At 45.1% G+C, this 18,082-nt stretch overlaps 3 protein-coding genes, 1 long non-coding RNA gene and 3 pseudogenes across 4 annotated transcripts; 2 read left to right on the forward strand and 5 right to left on the reverse strand.

The window, feature by feature from the left end:
• Window positions 1–313: 313 nt before the first annotated feature.
• LOC120412734 (SET and MYND domain-containing protein 4-like) lies at window positions 314–2,375 on the reverse strand. The gene is made up of 2 exons (XM_052707741.1): window positions 1,936–2,375; window positions 314–1,880 (listed from the first exon to the last, which is right to left on the reverse strand). Exons 1-2 carry the CDS (start codon window positions 2,241–2,243, stop codon window positions 509–511), a joined length of 1,680 nt encoding a protein of 559 aa, XP_052563701.1. The 5' UTR covers window positions 2,244–2,375; the 3' UTR covers window positions 314–508.
• Window positions 2,376–2,630: 255 nt separating this feature from the next.
• On the reverse strand, window positions 2,631–5,861 carry LOC120412723 (uncharacterized; annotated as a pseudogene).
• LOC120412738 (uncharacterized) lies at window positions 5,711–7,570 on the reverse strand (annotated as a pseudogene).
• A 349-nt stretch (window positions 7,571–7,919) lies between these two features.
• LOC120412760 (nuclear exosome regulator NRDE2) lies at window positions 7,920–10,885 on the forward strand. The gene is made up of 2 exons (XM_039573352.1): window positions 7,920–8,026; window positions 8,084–10,885. The coding sequence occupies exons 1-2, from the start codon at window positions 7,978–7,980 to the stop codon at window positions 10,882–10,884; spliced, it is 2,850 nt and encodes a 949-aa protein (XP_039429286.1). The 5' UTR covers window positions 7,920–7,977; the 3' UTR covers window position 10,885.
• A 4,635-nt stretch (window positions 10,886–15,520) lies between these two features.
• LOC120412722 (uncharacterized) lies at window positions 15,521–16,504 on the forward strand (annotated as a pseudogene).
• LOC120412721 (guanine nucleotide-binding protein subunit beta-2-like 1) lies at window positions 16,373–17,126 on the reverse strand. Its single transcript, XM_052707078.1, has 2 exons — window positions 16,501–17,126; window positions 16,373–16,418 (listed from the first exon to the last, which is right to left on the reverse strand). Exons 1-2 carry the CDS (start codon window positions 16,797–16,799, stop codon window positions 16,373–16,375), a joined length of 345 nt encoding a protein of 114 aa, XP_052563038.1. The 5' UTR covers window positions 16,800–17,126.
• A 91-nt stretch (window positions 17,127–17,217) lies between these two features.
• LOC128092806 (uncharacterized) lies at window positions 17,218–17,574 on the reverse strand. The gene is made up of 3 exons (XR_008212022.1): window positions 17,451–17,574; window positions 17,316–17,391; window positions 17,218–17,258 (listed from the first exon to the last, which is right to left on the reverse strand). It is a non-coding gene; the product is annotated as an uncharacterized LOC128092806 (long non-coding RNA).
• Window positions 17,575–18,082: the final 508 nt, after the last annotated feature.

Consider the following 18,082-nt stretch of genomic DNA (forward strand, 5'->3'; position numbering starts at 1 on the left):
TAATCTAATCTAACCCTAGCGCAGCCAATCTTATGAAATCATCCTGGATAATGTCAGGGCTGTTAAACTGGCAACCCTGCCAAGTTGTTGACAGCACCGCGCGCTATTTTTTCTTATTTTTATTATTATTAGTTTTAGTCAATAAACATCATTCGTGTGCATTCTCTCTCCCGAGCCGGACGTGTTTTGCCTTTGCTCTGAAAGTCCAATAAGGGCGAGTACTCCCAACATCCCTCTTTTCTAAACGGCCAGGCCAACTGCGTAACGTTTACCGCAAAGATTATTCATTGAATTGAGTTTGAGCATGATTTGTCCAACAACAATACAGTTCGAAATCTACAGGGGATAAAGCAACGTGGGGATCCCCCACTCACCCAGCCAGAACGCTGTTAGAATTTTCAAAAATAACTTTATTTATGGCCGCATTTATGTTTTATTAAATTCAGTGGGCTTTGTCCTTGGATTTTCCTTCGGATATCCATCCCTCGTTAAGAAAATGTCATCAGAGTCAATTGTCCTCAGCCCAAGCTCGCGCACGTTCCAGCGCCTCCACGTCGGTGCGATTCATCGCCACCAGCAGCATTCGGTACGAGTCCAGCACCGTCCCAAAGTTCCGCTCGGGATAGTGGCGGGCGTGTTTCTTGATAAACTGCTTCAGCGCGTTCAGTTTGGCCGTATTGTTAAAGTCCATCCGGAGGGCGATGTCGTGCAGCTTCTGCAAGTCATCGACCGCGCCCACCGGAAAGTCACGATCGATTAGCGCACGCCAACGGCGGCCGGCCGGACCGCGGTCACAGTACACGCAGCGGCACGTGAAGGGAGTTTTGTTGCTGGGTTCCTCCTCCCACCAAACCGGCCCGTACGAGGTGAAGATCTGTTCCCCACGGCGAACCGGCCGAAGCAGGACCACTTTGATGGTGCCGGAACAGATGAACGTGGCCGCGTGCGGGTCACACGAGTGGTTGATCAGGCTGTCGATCGGGGTGAGAGTTCCGATGGCACGACCCTGGGCGTCGATACAGTACGAAGCCATGGAGAACCCGATACGAATGTACTGCAGCAGCGATCGCAGGAAGAACCGGCGTTGGGGTTCGGTGCGAATGATTGAGTTGACCGCAGGGTTCTTCAGGTACACGACGTAATAGCCGCAAGCTAAAATTTTGAAAAAGTGGTCATTCTCGGGGTCTGCAGCCGGCTGGGTGTTGTGATAGGCCTTGAATAGCTCCAGCCGGTTGGAGTTGGTGTAGTCCAGGTCAAGAGGGTTGAATTTGCCGTTGATCTCTTTCTCGCAGTATTTCATCATGGCCCGCAAATCTTCATCAAACTGCGTCAAACCGTAGAAAAACAGTCTGGGATGCATCATCGACGAAAGACTCGAAACGCTGTACAGCTTGGTCACCACGCTGCACTCGAATCGATGGAACAGATTCCAGTTCTGCTCGAGACACTCCTGGCAGCAGTACATCATGAACGGGCAAGTTGGGCAAGGGATCAAGCTGTAGTTGAACCGAGAGCTGCAGTGATTGCAGTTCCGGTACGACAAATTAAAGTCAACTCCGCAGAGTTCGGATTTCTCCTCCAAAATTATGTCTCCCGGGTTGAAGTCCTTCTCAGCGATCAATCCCCGGCCAAACTTGGGTTCATAGTTCATTCCGATGCCGTCGGCCAGAAAGGGAATCCTCGGATTGGTGTCCACGTTGACGCTCATCCGCGTCCGCGGAGTCGCGTTTTTGGAGCGACCTCCGGCAATGCGCTGCTTGCAGTTGAGCTCTCTGGCCAGCAACTTCGGCATCAGCTTCTCTGGGTAGTTGTTCTTCTTGGCCAGATCGATGTTGAGCAGGGCAAACTCGTACTCGTCCTGCTCGTAGTAAACGGCCGAACTAGAAATCAAAAAAGCGCCGTTAACCTCAAAACCAAGCCACGTGTGCCACTTACCGATTGGCATAACCCATCGCGAGCTGGTCCGAGTTTGGGTCCGCGAAGCAGATGCTCTCGTTGTAGCAGGCCAGCGCGTCCTGGAACTTACGGTCCAGAAAGTGCCGATTACCGACGTTGCGCAGTTTGGCCGCTTTGGCGCTGCACTTGTGCATTTCGGTCACGTTCTGCGTCCCGATGGTTTCGGTGACGGATTTTAGAAACTCCTGCAGGGTCGCCTCGCGGTCCACCTTGCCGGCGTTGAATCGCTGGCTGTAGATGCACGCCAACGGCCAGATGGCGGACCGGTCGTTCTTCCGATGGGCCATTGCGTTTGTGGACTTCTAAAGATATTTAGCAAAGAATATTTTAGAATATTTAGCAAAGAAGCTTGCTGCTTTTATGAACTGCAGCAGACGAAAACAATGACCTTACTGTTATACTTCCCGCCAAAAAGTTTACACATTCTTGATTTGATTTGAACACGCAAACGGAATTTAACCCAACTGTGTTTGATTTCTTGCAGGTGTGTAGTTCGTGCCAGCTGTCGTTTGTATAACAGTTGAGGTGGCGCCAAAATAAAAACAAAACTGGGTCCATCCTGAAACGTATCGGAACCCTCGCCATGAACGAATCCCCAACGGTAACCCGACTGCAGGACAACAAAAATGCGAAAACGAACTCAGCCAAGTGTGATTTTCAGTTACAGTGTACACGCTTACCAGGGGAACTCAAATTTGAGTGGATCCAATCAAAACGGCGCAAACCGTAGTCATACAAATTTGACATCGAGTACCCGAACTTAATTTTAACATGGTGAAGCCGATGTCAAATTTGACATGCGCTGGGTACCGGAAAAATCCTCCAGGAAAGCAGAAAAACGGTTCCGGGGGACGGTTAGCGGTTCGGAATGATACGGAAAAGAAAATTGTCGTTCTGTACTAGTTTTTTGTTGAATTTATTTGAATTTTAATGTTGATAAATTATAATTTCTTCATTATCATTTTTAGCATTTGAGCCGAGGATCTTGTTTGGCGGAATTCGACGGAATTGATTACGGGTGGAAGAGGACTAGCGAGTGACACTTGAAGATATCGTTGATGAGGTCACGCGGAGTGTCGGTTCGGGCGATTAGCTGCAGGCAGTCTCTAAGAGAGTTTCTTTGGGAGGTTGATCGAGCGGAAGAACCTTCCACGGCAACTTGAATGAAATCTTTGATGTTGTAGAGGGAGGAACCGGGGACGGGTGCGTCCTGGGTGACGTGGCCACGTCGCCGGGCGAGGACGGTGTAAACGAAGGAAACGCAATCGGCGGGGTCTTGCACTTCAACGAATAGGTACGGTTCCATTAGGCGGAGTAGGCGACTCTGCGGGAGGTTGGGACCACCTCCGCGGTGGAAGGGTTCCTGATGGGCGATGGGCAAAAGGTCACCATCTCGGAGTACATCTTGCGCAGGTCGTGCATCGTGCAGTCCAGGTAGAGTAGAGTTCACCGGTGCTTGCGAAGCAAATATTCCCCAAAATCGGCAACACCTGCTTCGTGGTCACCAGCGGGCGGATGGTCCTCGAGGAGAAATCTGTAAAGTCCAAATATTCCGTAAGATAACTGATCGCTTCAAAGGCGGCCAGCGATACTGCGAACGGAACCTCGATCGGTTCGCTCGGCTTGGCTAATGGCAAGTGACAAGTCGTATGTTACCAAACTTCAGCAGCACGGGAAGCAGCTTCACTGTAGTGGAGCTGGTGGATGAGTTGACGCGCAGAATCTACGGCATTAGCTGGAGAAGATAGATCTTGAACTCGCAGCCGACCTACGAACGTCCTACAGGTACGCTTGACCAGCACGTTCCGCAGCACTGGCAAGAAGCTCTTCTGCACAAGCTTCTGCCTGACCTATGTTCATAAAAAGCACGCAGCCCGGAAGTCAACCTTCGGTTCCTGGTCCCCTTTCGTCTTCGCCCCACCCGGATAGCCTTCCGCGGCATTGTTGTTCTGCTTCTGGCGGTCGTATAAACGCCACTGTCCTGCCGGATCCTCCCGCTCACTCAAGCGGCTGCACCTGCAGGGCCTATTATTGCAAGCCTGTCCACTACTCCACTCCGATCGGGACCTCGATCGGTCCGAACATCTTGACCAAGGCCGGGATGATCAAGTGCAGGTAGTCTTTCAAATTGTCGCCGATTTTTTACAGCGCGGAGAGCAGCTTCGCCGTAACGAACATTTCTATGTGGAGTTGTTGTGCAGGAAAACGAGCAGAATCTGCTGTAATAGCTGGCAAATGTGTATTAGCCGGGGGCATCGTGGCATCATCCTCAAGCCCAAGCACGGAGCGGGCGTTCTCTTGATCTCTTGAATCTGGAGATAGGTAACTCATCTGTGGCGAGCAACGCGATCCGCCAAATGGCGGTCTCGCTAGCCGATTCCGATGACTTGCGCGTCATTCTTTCGGAAATTTTCGGAAAATGCGTAAAGTGTTTGTAGCAGCGGCAAAGGGTATCTATTCACCCCCAAAAAATCCTTAACCTTTTCGGAGTACTTGAGCAGTTCAACGGCAAGCGCTTTGTACTCTTGAAGGCGTGCTACTTCAGGATTCTCTTGCCACGGTCGTAGCTATCGTTAATGTCGGGGCGCGAAAGCTTAGAAGACTTGATCTTTCGCAGGCCAACCTGCTTGACCATGCCCCACACGGACCACGTGCGATGCGATCAGCGTATCCTGCCTCGGATCACTGCTTGTACCTAGAATCAAGACAAAAGAACATTAAAATTACCTAACAAATCATTGTACCACCTACAGGAAGTTATCTGGTCATCGTGTCCATTGTGGCCAGCAGCAAGTGTTTGATAACAAGGTACCAAACCTGTTCCGGCATGTAGGCGGAGTGGCCGAAAGACAGCCTACGTGGATCCTGCTCAGAATGTGCAGATGCCTTCCACCCGGAAAAGTCCGGCGTCGGAACAATCACCTACACGTCAGTGCGTCTCTGTTTGTACAGTGCCTGGTCCTGATCGTCACACCGATTGCTGAAACCCATCCGTCCTGTCGAGCACTTGATTAATGGTTTGGTTGGCATACGAGAACGCTTCGTTCCGATCCGAGTCGATCTCGCGTCGCCGCGTCGCCGCCGGCAAACCACGATAATCTAGATACAAAATACAGCGCATTCCTGGGGGGCGCGGTTCCGGGTTGGAACTCCGCCAGTTTGATCCGAACGACTCAACGAAGGGTTTGCCGGCAGGAACCGGTCGTAGCAGCACCATCTTCATGCGGCCGGATTCGAAGGCCGTCTGCGCGTTCGGATCGCACGTGTGGATGTTGGCGGGGATGACCGGAAAGTGAATCCGGAAATGATGCGCCCGAGATAGTCGCGGTTGTTTGGAAGCAGGGTGGTAGCTAGGCGAGCGAGCTTGTTCAAGGCTTGGATCGTAAAGTTCCGAAGGCCAGTGGTGACCGTTACCATCAGTGGATTCGCTTGGAACACCGTAACCGTAAGAAATCAGCTTTTCCTCCAAGTAGCCGTTCAACTCTCCGATCGGGTCGCGACGAGCTTCCGTGTTGTGCAGAATTCTGAACAGCTCACGTCGGTCCAGGTTGCTGTAATCCAACTCGAACCGGTTCAGCTCTGCACCCTCGTTCGCCTCGCAGAACCGCTTCAGCTCGGCCAAATTGTCATCGAACAGAGAAAGGCCGTAGATAAACAGACGCGGAGTGCTCAGCAGATTAAAGTTGGAGCAATTGCGCAGCTTCGTGGTACCGGACATTCGAATTGAGCTCCTCGCCGCAGTACATGGAGAAGACGCAGACCGGGCAAGGAATCAAGCTGTTGCTGAACTTGACTACGCAATGGCTGCAGGTTTCGTAGCACAGGTTGAAGTCAATCGCCGTCAGCAGCGGTTCCGCACGTCCCCCGGATTTAAGTCCTTTTCGGCGACCAGGATTCGCCGGTGGTCAACCTTTATTCCCTTGGCGAGGAAAGGAATCTTCGGGTTGGTGTCCACATTAATTTCCATCCGCGGACCTTGAACCGTGCCCTTCGAACGGCCAGGAGTAATCTGCTGCTTGCAGTTCAACTCCATGACCCGCAACTTCGGCATCAACTTTTCGAGATAATCATGCTTCATGGCCAGATCGATGTTGTACAGTGCAAACGCGTACTCGCCCTGCTCGAAGTAAACCGCCGACCTTAAAATTCAAAAACATACATCAAAACCTAACCTCAATCAAACCACACACGCCTCCCGCCTTACCGATTCCCGTATCCCGTGGCCAGCTGGTCCGTCTCCTTCTACGCGAAGCACCATACCAAAGTTTCCCCATACTTCCCGTCCAGATAGAGCCGGTTGCCAGTGTTGCGAAAGCGGGCCGCGTCGGCGTCGCACTTGCCTTGTTCCGGAACCAGCAGCAGATCCCGACGCTGGTCCATAAAGTCCTGGTACAGCGTAAAGTCGGCCCGGATGACCCCACGCTCGAGGAGCATCTCCTGCAGCAGGTCGATGGCACCGGTGGGTGGGTGGCGGAAGCAGATTTGGACTCATGGTTCGGTCAAGATTACTCCCTCTCAATCACAATCCGGCTCGATTATAAACGGATTGACAGCCGTGGACCTCCAGTCCCAACCTTTAAGTTTTCTTAATATTCTTCCGGAGCGGGGCTTCGAGCAACTGTTACGCGTCGCGACTGTCCCATCCGCGGAACGACGGCAGAATACTCGTGGTCGAGTCAAGCAATAGTAAAGTTTGTCCATCGTTCAGCACCTTTTCCGGCTGCGCCAAGTTGCGAGAATTTGCAGGGCGGCAGATTGCACCTAACCGGAATGGTCATCCGGGACGTGAACTAGTGGGTTGATGATCCTCATGGTCCATGTTTTCCGCAAGATAGTTGATCGTTCCAAGAGCGGCCAGCGATACCGCGAACGGGACCTCGATCGGTTCTACAAGCTTGACCGCGGTCGGGATTATCGAGGGAGCAAGTAGTCGCCCAGATTGTTGCCGAACTTTTGTGGCGAGTAGCTACAGCATTACAAAGCTGGTCTGGAGTTGTCGTGCAGAAGAACGCGCTGAATCTGCGGCCTGAACCTTCCGTGCTTTCCTGTTAGCCTCCACCGGCGACGCCGTCAGCGGTCGCTTTCAACTGCTTCCGGCGGTCCTTTTACCGGCGGACATTTCGATGGGTGATGGTTCCGGCGGGACGGTCGTCTTCCAGGAGGGCCATCGACGAGTATCAAGAGCTGAATATGGAGAAATAAAAATATAAAGAGATGGTAAAGCTGCGAAAAATTCCGGAAATATTTGTTGATTTTACTCTTGGATGGCAACGCCCCGTAAAAACAACTTTTATTGCTTGTTGGCTTCCGGTTCCTCTCGAGTGTTAATCAACTCGGTGCGCCATGCATGATGCTGTAAAACATAAAAATTAAGAGATATTTTAAATAAAAGATTCATTTTTACAAACTTACCAGAACACCCACTTTGAAAACGCTAAGTCCCCAGAACTGTCACTTTTTAAATTTCAGCAAAGTCACCGAGCAAAATGAAGTTCGGTTCAGTGATCTCAAATTTGCGAAATAAAATCAAAACAAACCCATCTTAAAATTGACATCGCTGAACCGAACTTCATTTTGCTTGAACGAACTTAAAAATTGAGTTCCCCCAGTAAGCGTGTAGGTCAAAATTCTTGTCAAAATTTGATATGTTGCAAGCATCTTCAAATCAGAATGTACCGAGATCTTTTTGTGCTTTATGATTCGAAGGGTTAACTGCTTTCAAGAATGTATTGAATTGATGTTTTGGAAAGGAAATTGCCTTCTTTCTTTAATAAATTTATCGTTTAAAACATCTGGTTAATTTTATTCTAATTTCTAATCGTTCTAATCAGCCAATCCTCTTTTTTGTTCAAATAGGTCCAAATTGAATATGTTGCACGTATCTTCAAATCAGAGTGTAACGAGATCTTTTTGTGGATCACGTTTGGGACTGAAAGGGTGCAACTGTCAAACTCAGCTGATTGTTTATTTACATTGCACATCGCTGCAATCGTTTATCAATCCGAATCTGAACCCACCAAAATGTCCCTATTTCCGGCGTATTCCGCCACCACTTCCAGTAGCATCGAAGGTAAGATTTAGAATTGCCACTTCAAGAATATTTCTTTTAATCTCCAACTCTTTTCAGCCCCTCAACCGCCAGCCCCGCAAGAGAACCTGTCCTGGCTAACGAACCAGAGCTTCATTCCGTTCCCCAGCCAACCGCAGCAGGATGCCTCCAGCGATTCCTCCGGTCCGGAGGACCACAAACCTCGACCCTCGTCATCACGCAAGCACAAACACAAGAAAGCCAAGAAGAAACACCGCAAACGGAAACGCAGCAGCAGCTCATCCTCACCGGAAGTCGTCGTGGAACCGGTCCCAGCGGTGAACATCTCCGAGCAGGAGTTTTACACGGACGTGGCTGCGCTGCGCATATACCTGACGGTGGAGACGCTGCACCGGCCGGCCTGTCCCAAGTATCGACGGGGGTCGTTCCGGGTGTTGGGAGGTGGTGCGGTGGCGAAACCGGTGCCAAGTCAGCGACGGGGGAGTGTGCGGTACTTTAGAAGGGAGAAGAAGGAGTTGAACGGGGGTGGTAGTGTGGGTGCGGAAGGGTTGGGTGAGCGGGGTGTTAGGGAGAGGGAGATGGAGTTGGAGAAGGCGGCACGGGCGGATGAGAGTTCCGGGGGGTGGATTGAGTATTTGAGGTTTCGGGAGGAACATCCGGTGCACTTGGATGGCTATCAGAACAGTAAGGGGGAGCTGGCGATTGTGGAGCGGGGGTTGAGGGAACATCCGGACGATCCGAAGCTGTTGGAGCTTTATTTGAGCGGGATCGTGAAGGTTTATCCGACGGATGAGGTGTTGGAGTTGATTCAGAAGATGATCGCGAAGGATAATACGAACTTTCTGCTGTGGGAAGCGTTGATCGACAATAAGCAGCTGTCGATGGCGCAGTGTATCGTGCCGAACGTGCTGAAACTGTACGAGAAGAGCGTGCGATCGCTGTTTATGGCGAAACGAAGCGACGAGGTGATGCTGAAGTTGTTCAAGAAGTGTGCGCTGTTCTGCCGGCAGGCCGGCCTTTGGGAGATGTTCTTTGGGCTGGTCGAGCTGAACATCGGGATGAACATTAGTTCGAGTTTTGCGGGTGGGAAGTCGTTGTTCAGCTCGCCGGAACATTTCAACCAGCTGATCGAGTATGAGGAGTTGGTGTTGAAGTCGGGACTTCCCATGAACGAGATCTGGTTGAGGGTTGAAAAGCTGCGGAACGCGTTTCACTTTTTGCCCTTTCGAGGGCCGAACATGTGCAGTGATCCGCAGCGGATGGTTCTGCACGAGGACATTGTCGGGTTCGTGTATCCGCTGATCAACAAGGATTACGCGTTCGATTTGGTGATCTTGATCTTAAAGCTTATGAAGTACCCGTTTGAAAGTGTTGCTTTTGAGAGTTGCGGATCGTTCTTCCAGCCGGAGAGCTACGAAGAGGATCATTCCGAGCAACTCTTGCCACTGTTTCTGGATGTAACGAGGAATCGAAAGCACGATCAGATCATCCTGAATCTGATCAAGGAACTCAACACGCCGCCGTCCTTCGTGAACACCAACCTTGCTTTCGAGTCCTACCTGGAGCTGCTGCGACAAGTCCTCATCGCCAGCGCTGAATACTTTTCCGACGAGAAGAACATCATCCTGTTGCTGCTCTACCTCAAGCTCGAGCGGATCCTGGTCGTGTTCGATCGCATCTCCGGACACCTCACGGAACCACGCAAGAAAGCCACCCGAAGCCGCGTCAAGAACCTGCTCAAAAAGAGCAAGTACCAGAACGATCTCAACTTCTACATCGAGTACGGCTTGATCGAGTACGAAATGGACGGCCTGGAGTCGAACTGCCTAAATATTTTCGACACCTCCGTGCGCGTGTTCTGCGCCCAGGACGACCTGCTCGCCGACAACGATCTCTACTCACTCGTGCTCAAATCAGTCGAACTTCTTCTCAAGGAAAACCGCAAATCCCAAGCGATCTACCTCCTCACCAAACTCGCCCTCAACCCCAAACAGATCAACTTCACCTGCTCCGACGCCATCTCCGACCCCACCAAACTCCTAGCCCTGCAAAAGTTCAACGATCGCGTGACCCGCGCCCTCCCCGTCGACGACCAGGTCGAAATCCTCCTCCTGCCGCAATACTTCACCCACTCCCCCCTGATCAACACCCTCAAAGCCTACCTCTACTACCACGCGCTCGTCAAGTCCAAAGCCGAAACCACCCGCAAGCTCGAGGGTTTCCTCTTCCACTTCAACGATCGCTCCAACCCCCGCCAAACCTTCATCCGCGAGCAACTCTTCACCATCTTCCTCACCATCGCGGACTTCCGCCTCGACGAGTTCACCAACACCTGCTTCCTCGCGATCGTCGATCGCGTCCTGCACGAATTCCCCGCCAACCTGACCGCGATCCGTCTCTGCGCCTTCTCCGAGTCCCTCACCTGGTTCCAGCTGCGAACCATCCTCGGCAAACATCTCACCACCAAGTCCGTCCTGCTCCTAGTCACCACCGCACGCGTCCGCAGCCTCTACTCAACCCAAGAAGACCAACAGTCCGCGGGCACCTACAAGCGACGCACGCTCAACCTGCTCGCCCACACCCTCCGTCGCGACTCGCCCCTCCGGCAAAACGCCCTCCTCTGGCGACTCTACCTCCGAGAGCTGTTCGATCAACCCGCCGGAAACGCGCTGGAGCAGTGCAGGAAGACGCTGTACCTGGCGCTCGAGGCGTGCCCCTTCAACAAGGCCGTCTATCTGGACGGGGCGTTCTTTGCGCCGCAGGAGCTGTCCCAGCTGCTGGATTTGCTGCTGGAGAAGCAGCTGCGGATTCACGCGATTCCGGAGGAGCTGGAGATATTAAGGGATGAGACGGGGGTGGAGGAGGGTAGTTTAAGTTGAAGGGAATAAATTGTTTGAAATTTTAAAAATTGCGTTGAAGAGCTTGTCCGATAATGAGTCCAAATTCTATACAGTTCACTGCAGTTGGATTATTCGAATAATTATAATGGCTGGGTCCTGAAATTAAGCTTAAATTTGTGATTTTCGTGGTGATTATTGCATTCGATCATAATTCCTCGACTCACAAACGAGATTTCTCGATAGTAAGATTACGACTTACCATCGACAAATACGATCGTAATTTGTAATAACATTTCTTGAATATTTTTTATTATTAAGGAATATTTAAAAAAAAATGTAATTTCATCTTTTTATGTGAAAAAATAACAAAACTAAGAAAGATCTCAATTAATTTCTTTTTGCTTTCAAACAATTTAATTTTTTTTAATTCAAAATAAAAAAAAATAATATAAAAAATTTAAAAAAAATAAAAGTCTAAAAAAAACAAATTTGAAAAAAATCTAAATTTTAAAATTTAATTGATTTTTTTTAAAGGAATTGGGTACTAAAGCCCTATGTAAATCTTTATGTACAACGGTAAAAAACACGATTAAAAACCATTTCTGATCACTTTTTTTTCATTTTAATGCAATTTTTTTTTTACAAGACAACATTTTTCCGATGGATCAACTATGGTCCCCTTGGAACGAGCTGTCAAGTAGGAGCTTTTCTGTCGAGAAGGACCAGGGGGATGCTAAAGGCCGCCATCTTGGGTGATTGAGATTGATAACGCGCGCAAACTGCGCACAGTGAAAACAAAAATATTTCTTTTATTAATAATTCAATTTTTGTTATAAGAATTACTGTAGTAAAAGTCAAATTACACAGTAGTTAAGTTAAACGTTTCATGTGATAAAAGTACAACTTTAAATGAGGTCATCGGCCCGATGTGTGCTTAATAATCCCAACTTTAGTAGTTTATTTTGCAAATAAATTGATAAAAATCACCTCACAAATATACGCTAACTTTTAAACGTACATTGCGGTAAAATTTTACATAAAAACAATAATTACTTTATTTCCATTTTATGCCTGCAGTTTTTGTACTTTTTTTTTACAGTGCGCAGTTGCTTTGTTTTGGTTCCGTAACGAACAGCTGTTCTTTTGTGCTGGCGCCGAAGTTGACAGATCTCGTTTTGTTCTGGTGCCGAAGTTGACAGCTTGTGTTGGCTACGGGCGAGCTGCCTGTAGTGAGATATAGATGTCGCCCCCCTGAGAAGGACCGCGAGGTTAATTTTTCAAAATTGATTTAAAAATCCATTTTAAACTCTTTGTGGTCGTACAAAGGGTCATTGTACTCAGAAAAATAAGCTTTATCGCTGTAAACAATAATATCAGCAATCTAAGCTTCATGTTAGGACCTAATTGAAAAAATATATTTTTGATATATGAAATTGAAAAAAAAACATTATCAATTTTTTATTTAAACATATTTTTTTAAAGATTTTTTTTATTATTTTTTAAATTTCTAAAATTCTCAAATTTTATGAAAATTTTTGAATACTTGAATTTTCATATCGACATAACACACATTTTAAATTTTTTTCAATAATTTAAATAATTTCAAAAATTTTAAGGAATTTAAAAGTTTCAAAAATTTAAAACTTAAAAATTTTAACAAAAAATACAAGTTTTATTTCTTATTAGTTGAACAAAAAAAAACATTCAATTTTTTTTTAACTTTAAGAAATCACAAAAAATATATTTTATTTCAATTTAAAAAAATCAAATAAAACCGAAGTAAATTGAATAAAAAGTTAGTAACTCTAAAAAGTCAAGAACAAATTTACAAAAATATTTAATTTTAAAAATACAGAAAAAAAAACAATTTAAAAAATATAGAAATTTGTTAAAATGGACCAATAATTTCACTCTCCACCCATCCTATGGTTTTGTCAGAGAGAAGGGAAATGAGAGGGTACACTGGCAATTATTTTTTGACCCCGTAACGCGGTACACGCGGTACACGTCTCAGCAGTCTGGATAATAAATGTAAATTTTTGTTCAGTGACTTGAGGCGTTACGGTTTTAAGTGACATTTATCGCTGTCAACAATTTTCAGGTTTTTAAAGCAAACTGTCAACTTGAATTTGTTTGCGGCAGTCAAATAGAGAAATGCTGCTAATTCATTTTATTATAGCGGGTTCATTGAGATTAACGAAAATTGTGACTGCTGGTGAGGTTTTTGGTGCCCATAGGGATCCTCATGCCGGATAATATGATGCTTCAGAACGGTTTCCGAAGCCGCTAATCTTCCCAGCAGAACACACAATTTCTGCACCATCTTCTTCAGTTCTTAGAATGTTATTTTCCAGGGGCTACGTTAGATAAGAAAAAAAACGAAAAAAATAGTAAACATACAATCTCTGTCGCGGGCATATCTTATGATCACACTCTGCCCAATTTTCTTAGATAATTTTCTTTGAAAGTCACTCTATGACCTAATCACGTTGGATAGAATCGAGCGCCTCAAAATTCATCTTGTTCTTAATCATACAACTTTTACCGGGAAAGAAGCATCCATCATAAAAAAAAACAAACTTAAAACAAGACTTTTGGCTTTAAGACTCAACTTTTATTTGGTTAAAAAAAATGTTTCGATAATTGTTTTTCTTTGACACGAGGGCGTCGGAATAAGAAGCCAAGCACTAGATTGGTCAGACACCGTGATTGTCGCCGGTCTCGCCAGCTCCTTGACCAGCACGGACTAATCATCGCAGCTCTCGACCAGGGTTTTGCCTTGAGCAATTCTCTACGAAATCGGTCTTTTTTCTTCAATTTTAATTTTTGTATTTTTTAATCCGACTGAAACTTTTTTGTTGCCTTCGGTATGCCCAAAGAAGCCATTTTGCATCATTAGTTTGTCCATATAATTTTCCATACAATTTTGGCAGCTGTCCATACAAAAATGATGAATGAAAATTCAAAAATCTGTATCTTTTGAAGGATTTTTTTGATCGATTTGGTGTCTTCGGCAAAGTTGTAGGTATGGATATGGACTACACTGGAAAAAAATAATACACGGTAAAAAAAATTTGGTGATTTTTTTATTTAACTTTTTATCACTAAAACTTGATTTACAAAAAAACACTATTTTTAATTTTTTTTATTTTTTGATATGTTTTAGAGGACATAAAATGCCAACTTTTCAGAAATTTCCAGGTTGTGCAAAAAATCATTGACCGAGTTATGAATTTTTTAATCAATACTGATTTTTTCAAAAAATCGAAATTTTGGTCGTAAAAATTTTTCAACTTCATTTTTCGATGTAAAATCAAATTTGCAATCAAAAAGTAATTTAGTGAAATTTTGATAAAGTGCACCGTTTTCAAGTTATAGCCATATTTAAGTGACTTTTTTGAAAATAGTCGCAGTTTTTCATTTTTTTAAATTAGTGCACATGTTTGCCCAGTTTTGAAAAAAATATTTTTGAAAAGCTGAGAAAATTCTCTATATTTTGCTTTTTCGGACTTTGTTGATACGACCCTTAGTTGCTGAGAAATTGCCATGCATAGGTTTAAAAACAGGAAAATTGATGTTTTTTAAGTCTCACCCAAACAACCCACCATTTTCTATCGTCAATATCTCAGCTCCGATTTTCAATATTAATATATGAAACATTTGTGAAATTTTCCGATCTTTTCGAAAAAAAATTTTTTTAAAAATTTTCAAATCAAGACTAACATATCAAAAGGGCGAAATATTGAATGTTTGGTCTTTTTGAAATGTTAGTCTTGATTTGAAAATTTTGAAAATATTTTTTTCGAAAAGATCGGAAAATTTAACAAGTGTTTCATATATTAACTATTTTCAAAAAAGTCACTTAAATATGGCTATAACTTGAAAACGGTGCACTTTATCAAAATTTCACTAAAGTACTTTTTGATTGCAAATTTGATTTTACATCGAAAAATGAAGTTGAAAAAATTTTACGACCAAAATTTCGATTTTTTGAAAAAATCAGTATTGATTAAAAAATTCATAACTCGGTCAATGATTTTTTGCACAACCTGGAAATTTCTGAAAAGTTGGCATTTTATGTCCTCTAAAACATATAAAAAAATAAAAAAAATTAAAAATAGTGTATTTTTGTAAATCAAGTTTTAGTGATAAAAAGTTAAATAAAAAAATCACCAAATTTTTTTTACCGTGTATTATTTTTTTCCAGTGTAGTCCATATCCATACCTACAACTTTGCCGAAGACACCAAATCGATCAAAAAAATCCTTCAAAAGATACAGATTTTTGAATTTTCATTCATCATTTTTGTATGGACAGCTGCCAAAATTGTATGGAAAATTATATGGACAAACTAATGAGGCAAAATGGCTTCTTTGGGCATACCGAAGGCACCAAAAAAGTTTTAGTCGGATTAAAAAATACAAAAAAAAAACGAATGACCGAAATTCTAGAGAACTGCTCTTAGGTCTTATTTGCACAAATATTTTGTGGTGTTTACAGCTTGTATTTCTTGATGGTCCAATTGGCCCACGAGGTGGTCACTCCAAATATATTGCATTTATTTCATAAGTTGATCCGTATGTGCATCCATATTCACGTGCATACACCATTCCTCTATGAATTTTATTTCAGTGTTTTTCACATGACAGGAAAACGCGCGCACTGCTGATTGTTTACAAACAAAAAAAAATCAATCTGTCTCTACACGGAGGATCGGCATTACACGAAATCGAGTTCGATTTATGTATTATATTACATTTCCCGGCCGGGAGATTCGCTGGCGTTCTGTTATCATCTGGCAATTTCCAGAGGCAGCAGCTTCGTCGTAGTAAATCCGATTTTTCCATTGTTTTGTGTTGAATTTAGTGCGTGTTCCGGACTCAGTAAGGCACCAGCAAGCGAGATGGCGGCAACCCTGGAGGACAAGTCGATCGAGCTGCTGTACGTGGACCCGCAGGAGACGGAGGACGACGGGGTGGTGGTGGTGCTGGATTCATAGCGGAATGGCAAGCGCACCGTCATTAAGACATCGACACGGCTGACGTACTTTTTGCCCGTAATTGGATTGGTTGATCCAGAGAAGCTCAAGCCGGGCGATTTGGTGGGCGTGAACAGGACTCGTACCTCATCCTGGAGACACTTCCGGCTGAGTACGACGCGCGCGTCAAGTTGATGGAGGTGGACGAACGGCCCACCGAGCAGTACTCGGACATTGGCAGGCTGGACCGTCGTGCTGTCGATGCCGCGCAAGAACAAGTTCAAGAACCTGGGAATTCATCCGCCGAAGGGAGTGCTGCACGCTGTTGACTCGTACGTGTGTGACGTAAACAAAGTCGACCTTCCTGAAGCTGGCCGGGCCACAGCTGGTGCAGATGTCCACCGGAGACGGTGCCAAGCTCGTCCGGGACGCGTTCGAACTGGCCAAGGAAAAGGCGCCGGCGATTACTTCCTGCACGCGTCTACGCTGCAGACGCATCTAGCTGTTGCATATGCATGTTTTAAACTTATTTGACCTTATTTGGTCTCCTCACTCCTTATCTTGGATTTCGACGAGAGACGAACATTGAAGTCGCCTTGGATTTTATTAGTTTTTGTGGTTTAAGCTTTATTTTTTGTATTGTTAAATATGAACAACCTACAAATAAATATGACAACCTTGCCTCCTTAGCATTTTTTCCGGAGCTGCGGATCGACTCGACAACGGCCAACCCCCACAGCCGGAAGGTTTTGTCCCAGGAATCGGACAGGGCGTTGTTACCGTCTAATGTCAGACTCTTCTGCGGGATGTCGTAGTTGGCGTCGTCCCGGGTTAGCTTCCACAAGATCTGGGAAATGTCGTTCGAAAAGGACAGGACAATGTCCGTGTACTTGGAGTCGTTCGCGATCTGAGTGAGACAGCCGGAATGGCCAACCAACTGGCCGCAAGGCTGCATCTCGGTCAAGATCTCGGTCATTCTTGATTAAATACTTCACTTGAGCAAGTGTCAAAGTTAAAAGTTTGCGGCGGGATGCGTGGCTTTCTATTCCATTTTTAGAAGGAAAAAAAATGTATAGCCTTTAGTCTTGCTTGGGGGGTTCGTTTGCACACAGCACCGAATTTCTCAGCTCCCGGCTCCAGTCCTTGCTAAATTCCGGATTACTTTTTGCTCCATCCGGATCTTTTTCAAAAACGCAGACCGAAACAAATTAAGTGACAGTTCATGCCAATGACGTTCAGAAACGTCACAGCCCACACTGATCAAAAATTTCTTTTAAATTCTCACGCCGCTTCTCGCGCATCACGTGCATCCGTATTTACCACGTATTTACCATTATTTACTGGAGTTGCTCCAAATGCCATACGGATCAAGCATGTGCCCAACCCCGTGAATTGGCCCCAGGATACAAAGGATCGATGCTTCCTGATAGGTATTCTGAAAGAATTTAAAATTCAAGATAAGGTCATTCTAGGTTGTTGTAGCTCAACTTACTTTTAAAATTTCCACCAGCAGCATTCAGATCACTCTGACATCCTAAAGGCACAGCGGAGTTTCTCCTACTTGGTTGCTGTAAAAGGGCATATTTATTACAAATATGAAGCAAAATTTGATTTTATACAAACTCACTTGAACTAACTGGGAAGTTTCATGTCTGTTGATGGTTGACATTTTCCGCTTGACAACGATGTTTTGTTTTGAAAATAAAAGATTTTGACGAGATTGCTGTGATGGAAAAATAGAGTAACGCCACCATCCCATAACACCAGACAACCATAACGCCTCAGCTAGGCGTTACGGTTGTACCTTTGGCTGGAACCATGAATTTAAAGGAAATTTGTTCCGAGTCCGCGCTCTATTTTCAATACTCTTTGGTTTTGTTACAGCTATCTTTGTTTTTTTAATTTTATGTTTCTTCTGCTATTGTTTCTTAAACGCCCTTATCAAGCCTGATAATCATGCCCTAAGCATAGCAGATCTTCTTTCGTTATTCATACTTTTTTTTTTAATTTTTAAAGGTTTTAAAACTTTTGAACTTTTTAAGATCTTTGTATTTAAAAAAAAATATTTTTTTGAAGAGATTTTTTGATCTTAAAATTTTTAACTTTGTTTTTTTAATGTTTAAAATTTTTGAAATTTTTAATTTAAACTTTTGCACCCAGATTTTTGTTACAGACATTTTAGTATCTTTAACACTACGGGTACTATCGAATTTTTTTTATTCATCCCCTTAAGTACTGTCCACAAAGTAATTTACAACA

Source organism: Culex pipiens, chromosome 2 (assembly GCF_016801865.2).
Source record: "Culex pipiens pallens isolate TS chromosome 2, TS_CPP_V2, whole genome shotgun sequence".
Lineage (NCBI taxonomy): Eukaryota > Metazoa > Arthropoda > Insecta > Diptera > Culicidae > Culex > Culex pipiens.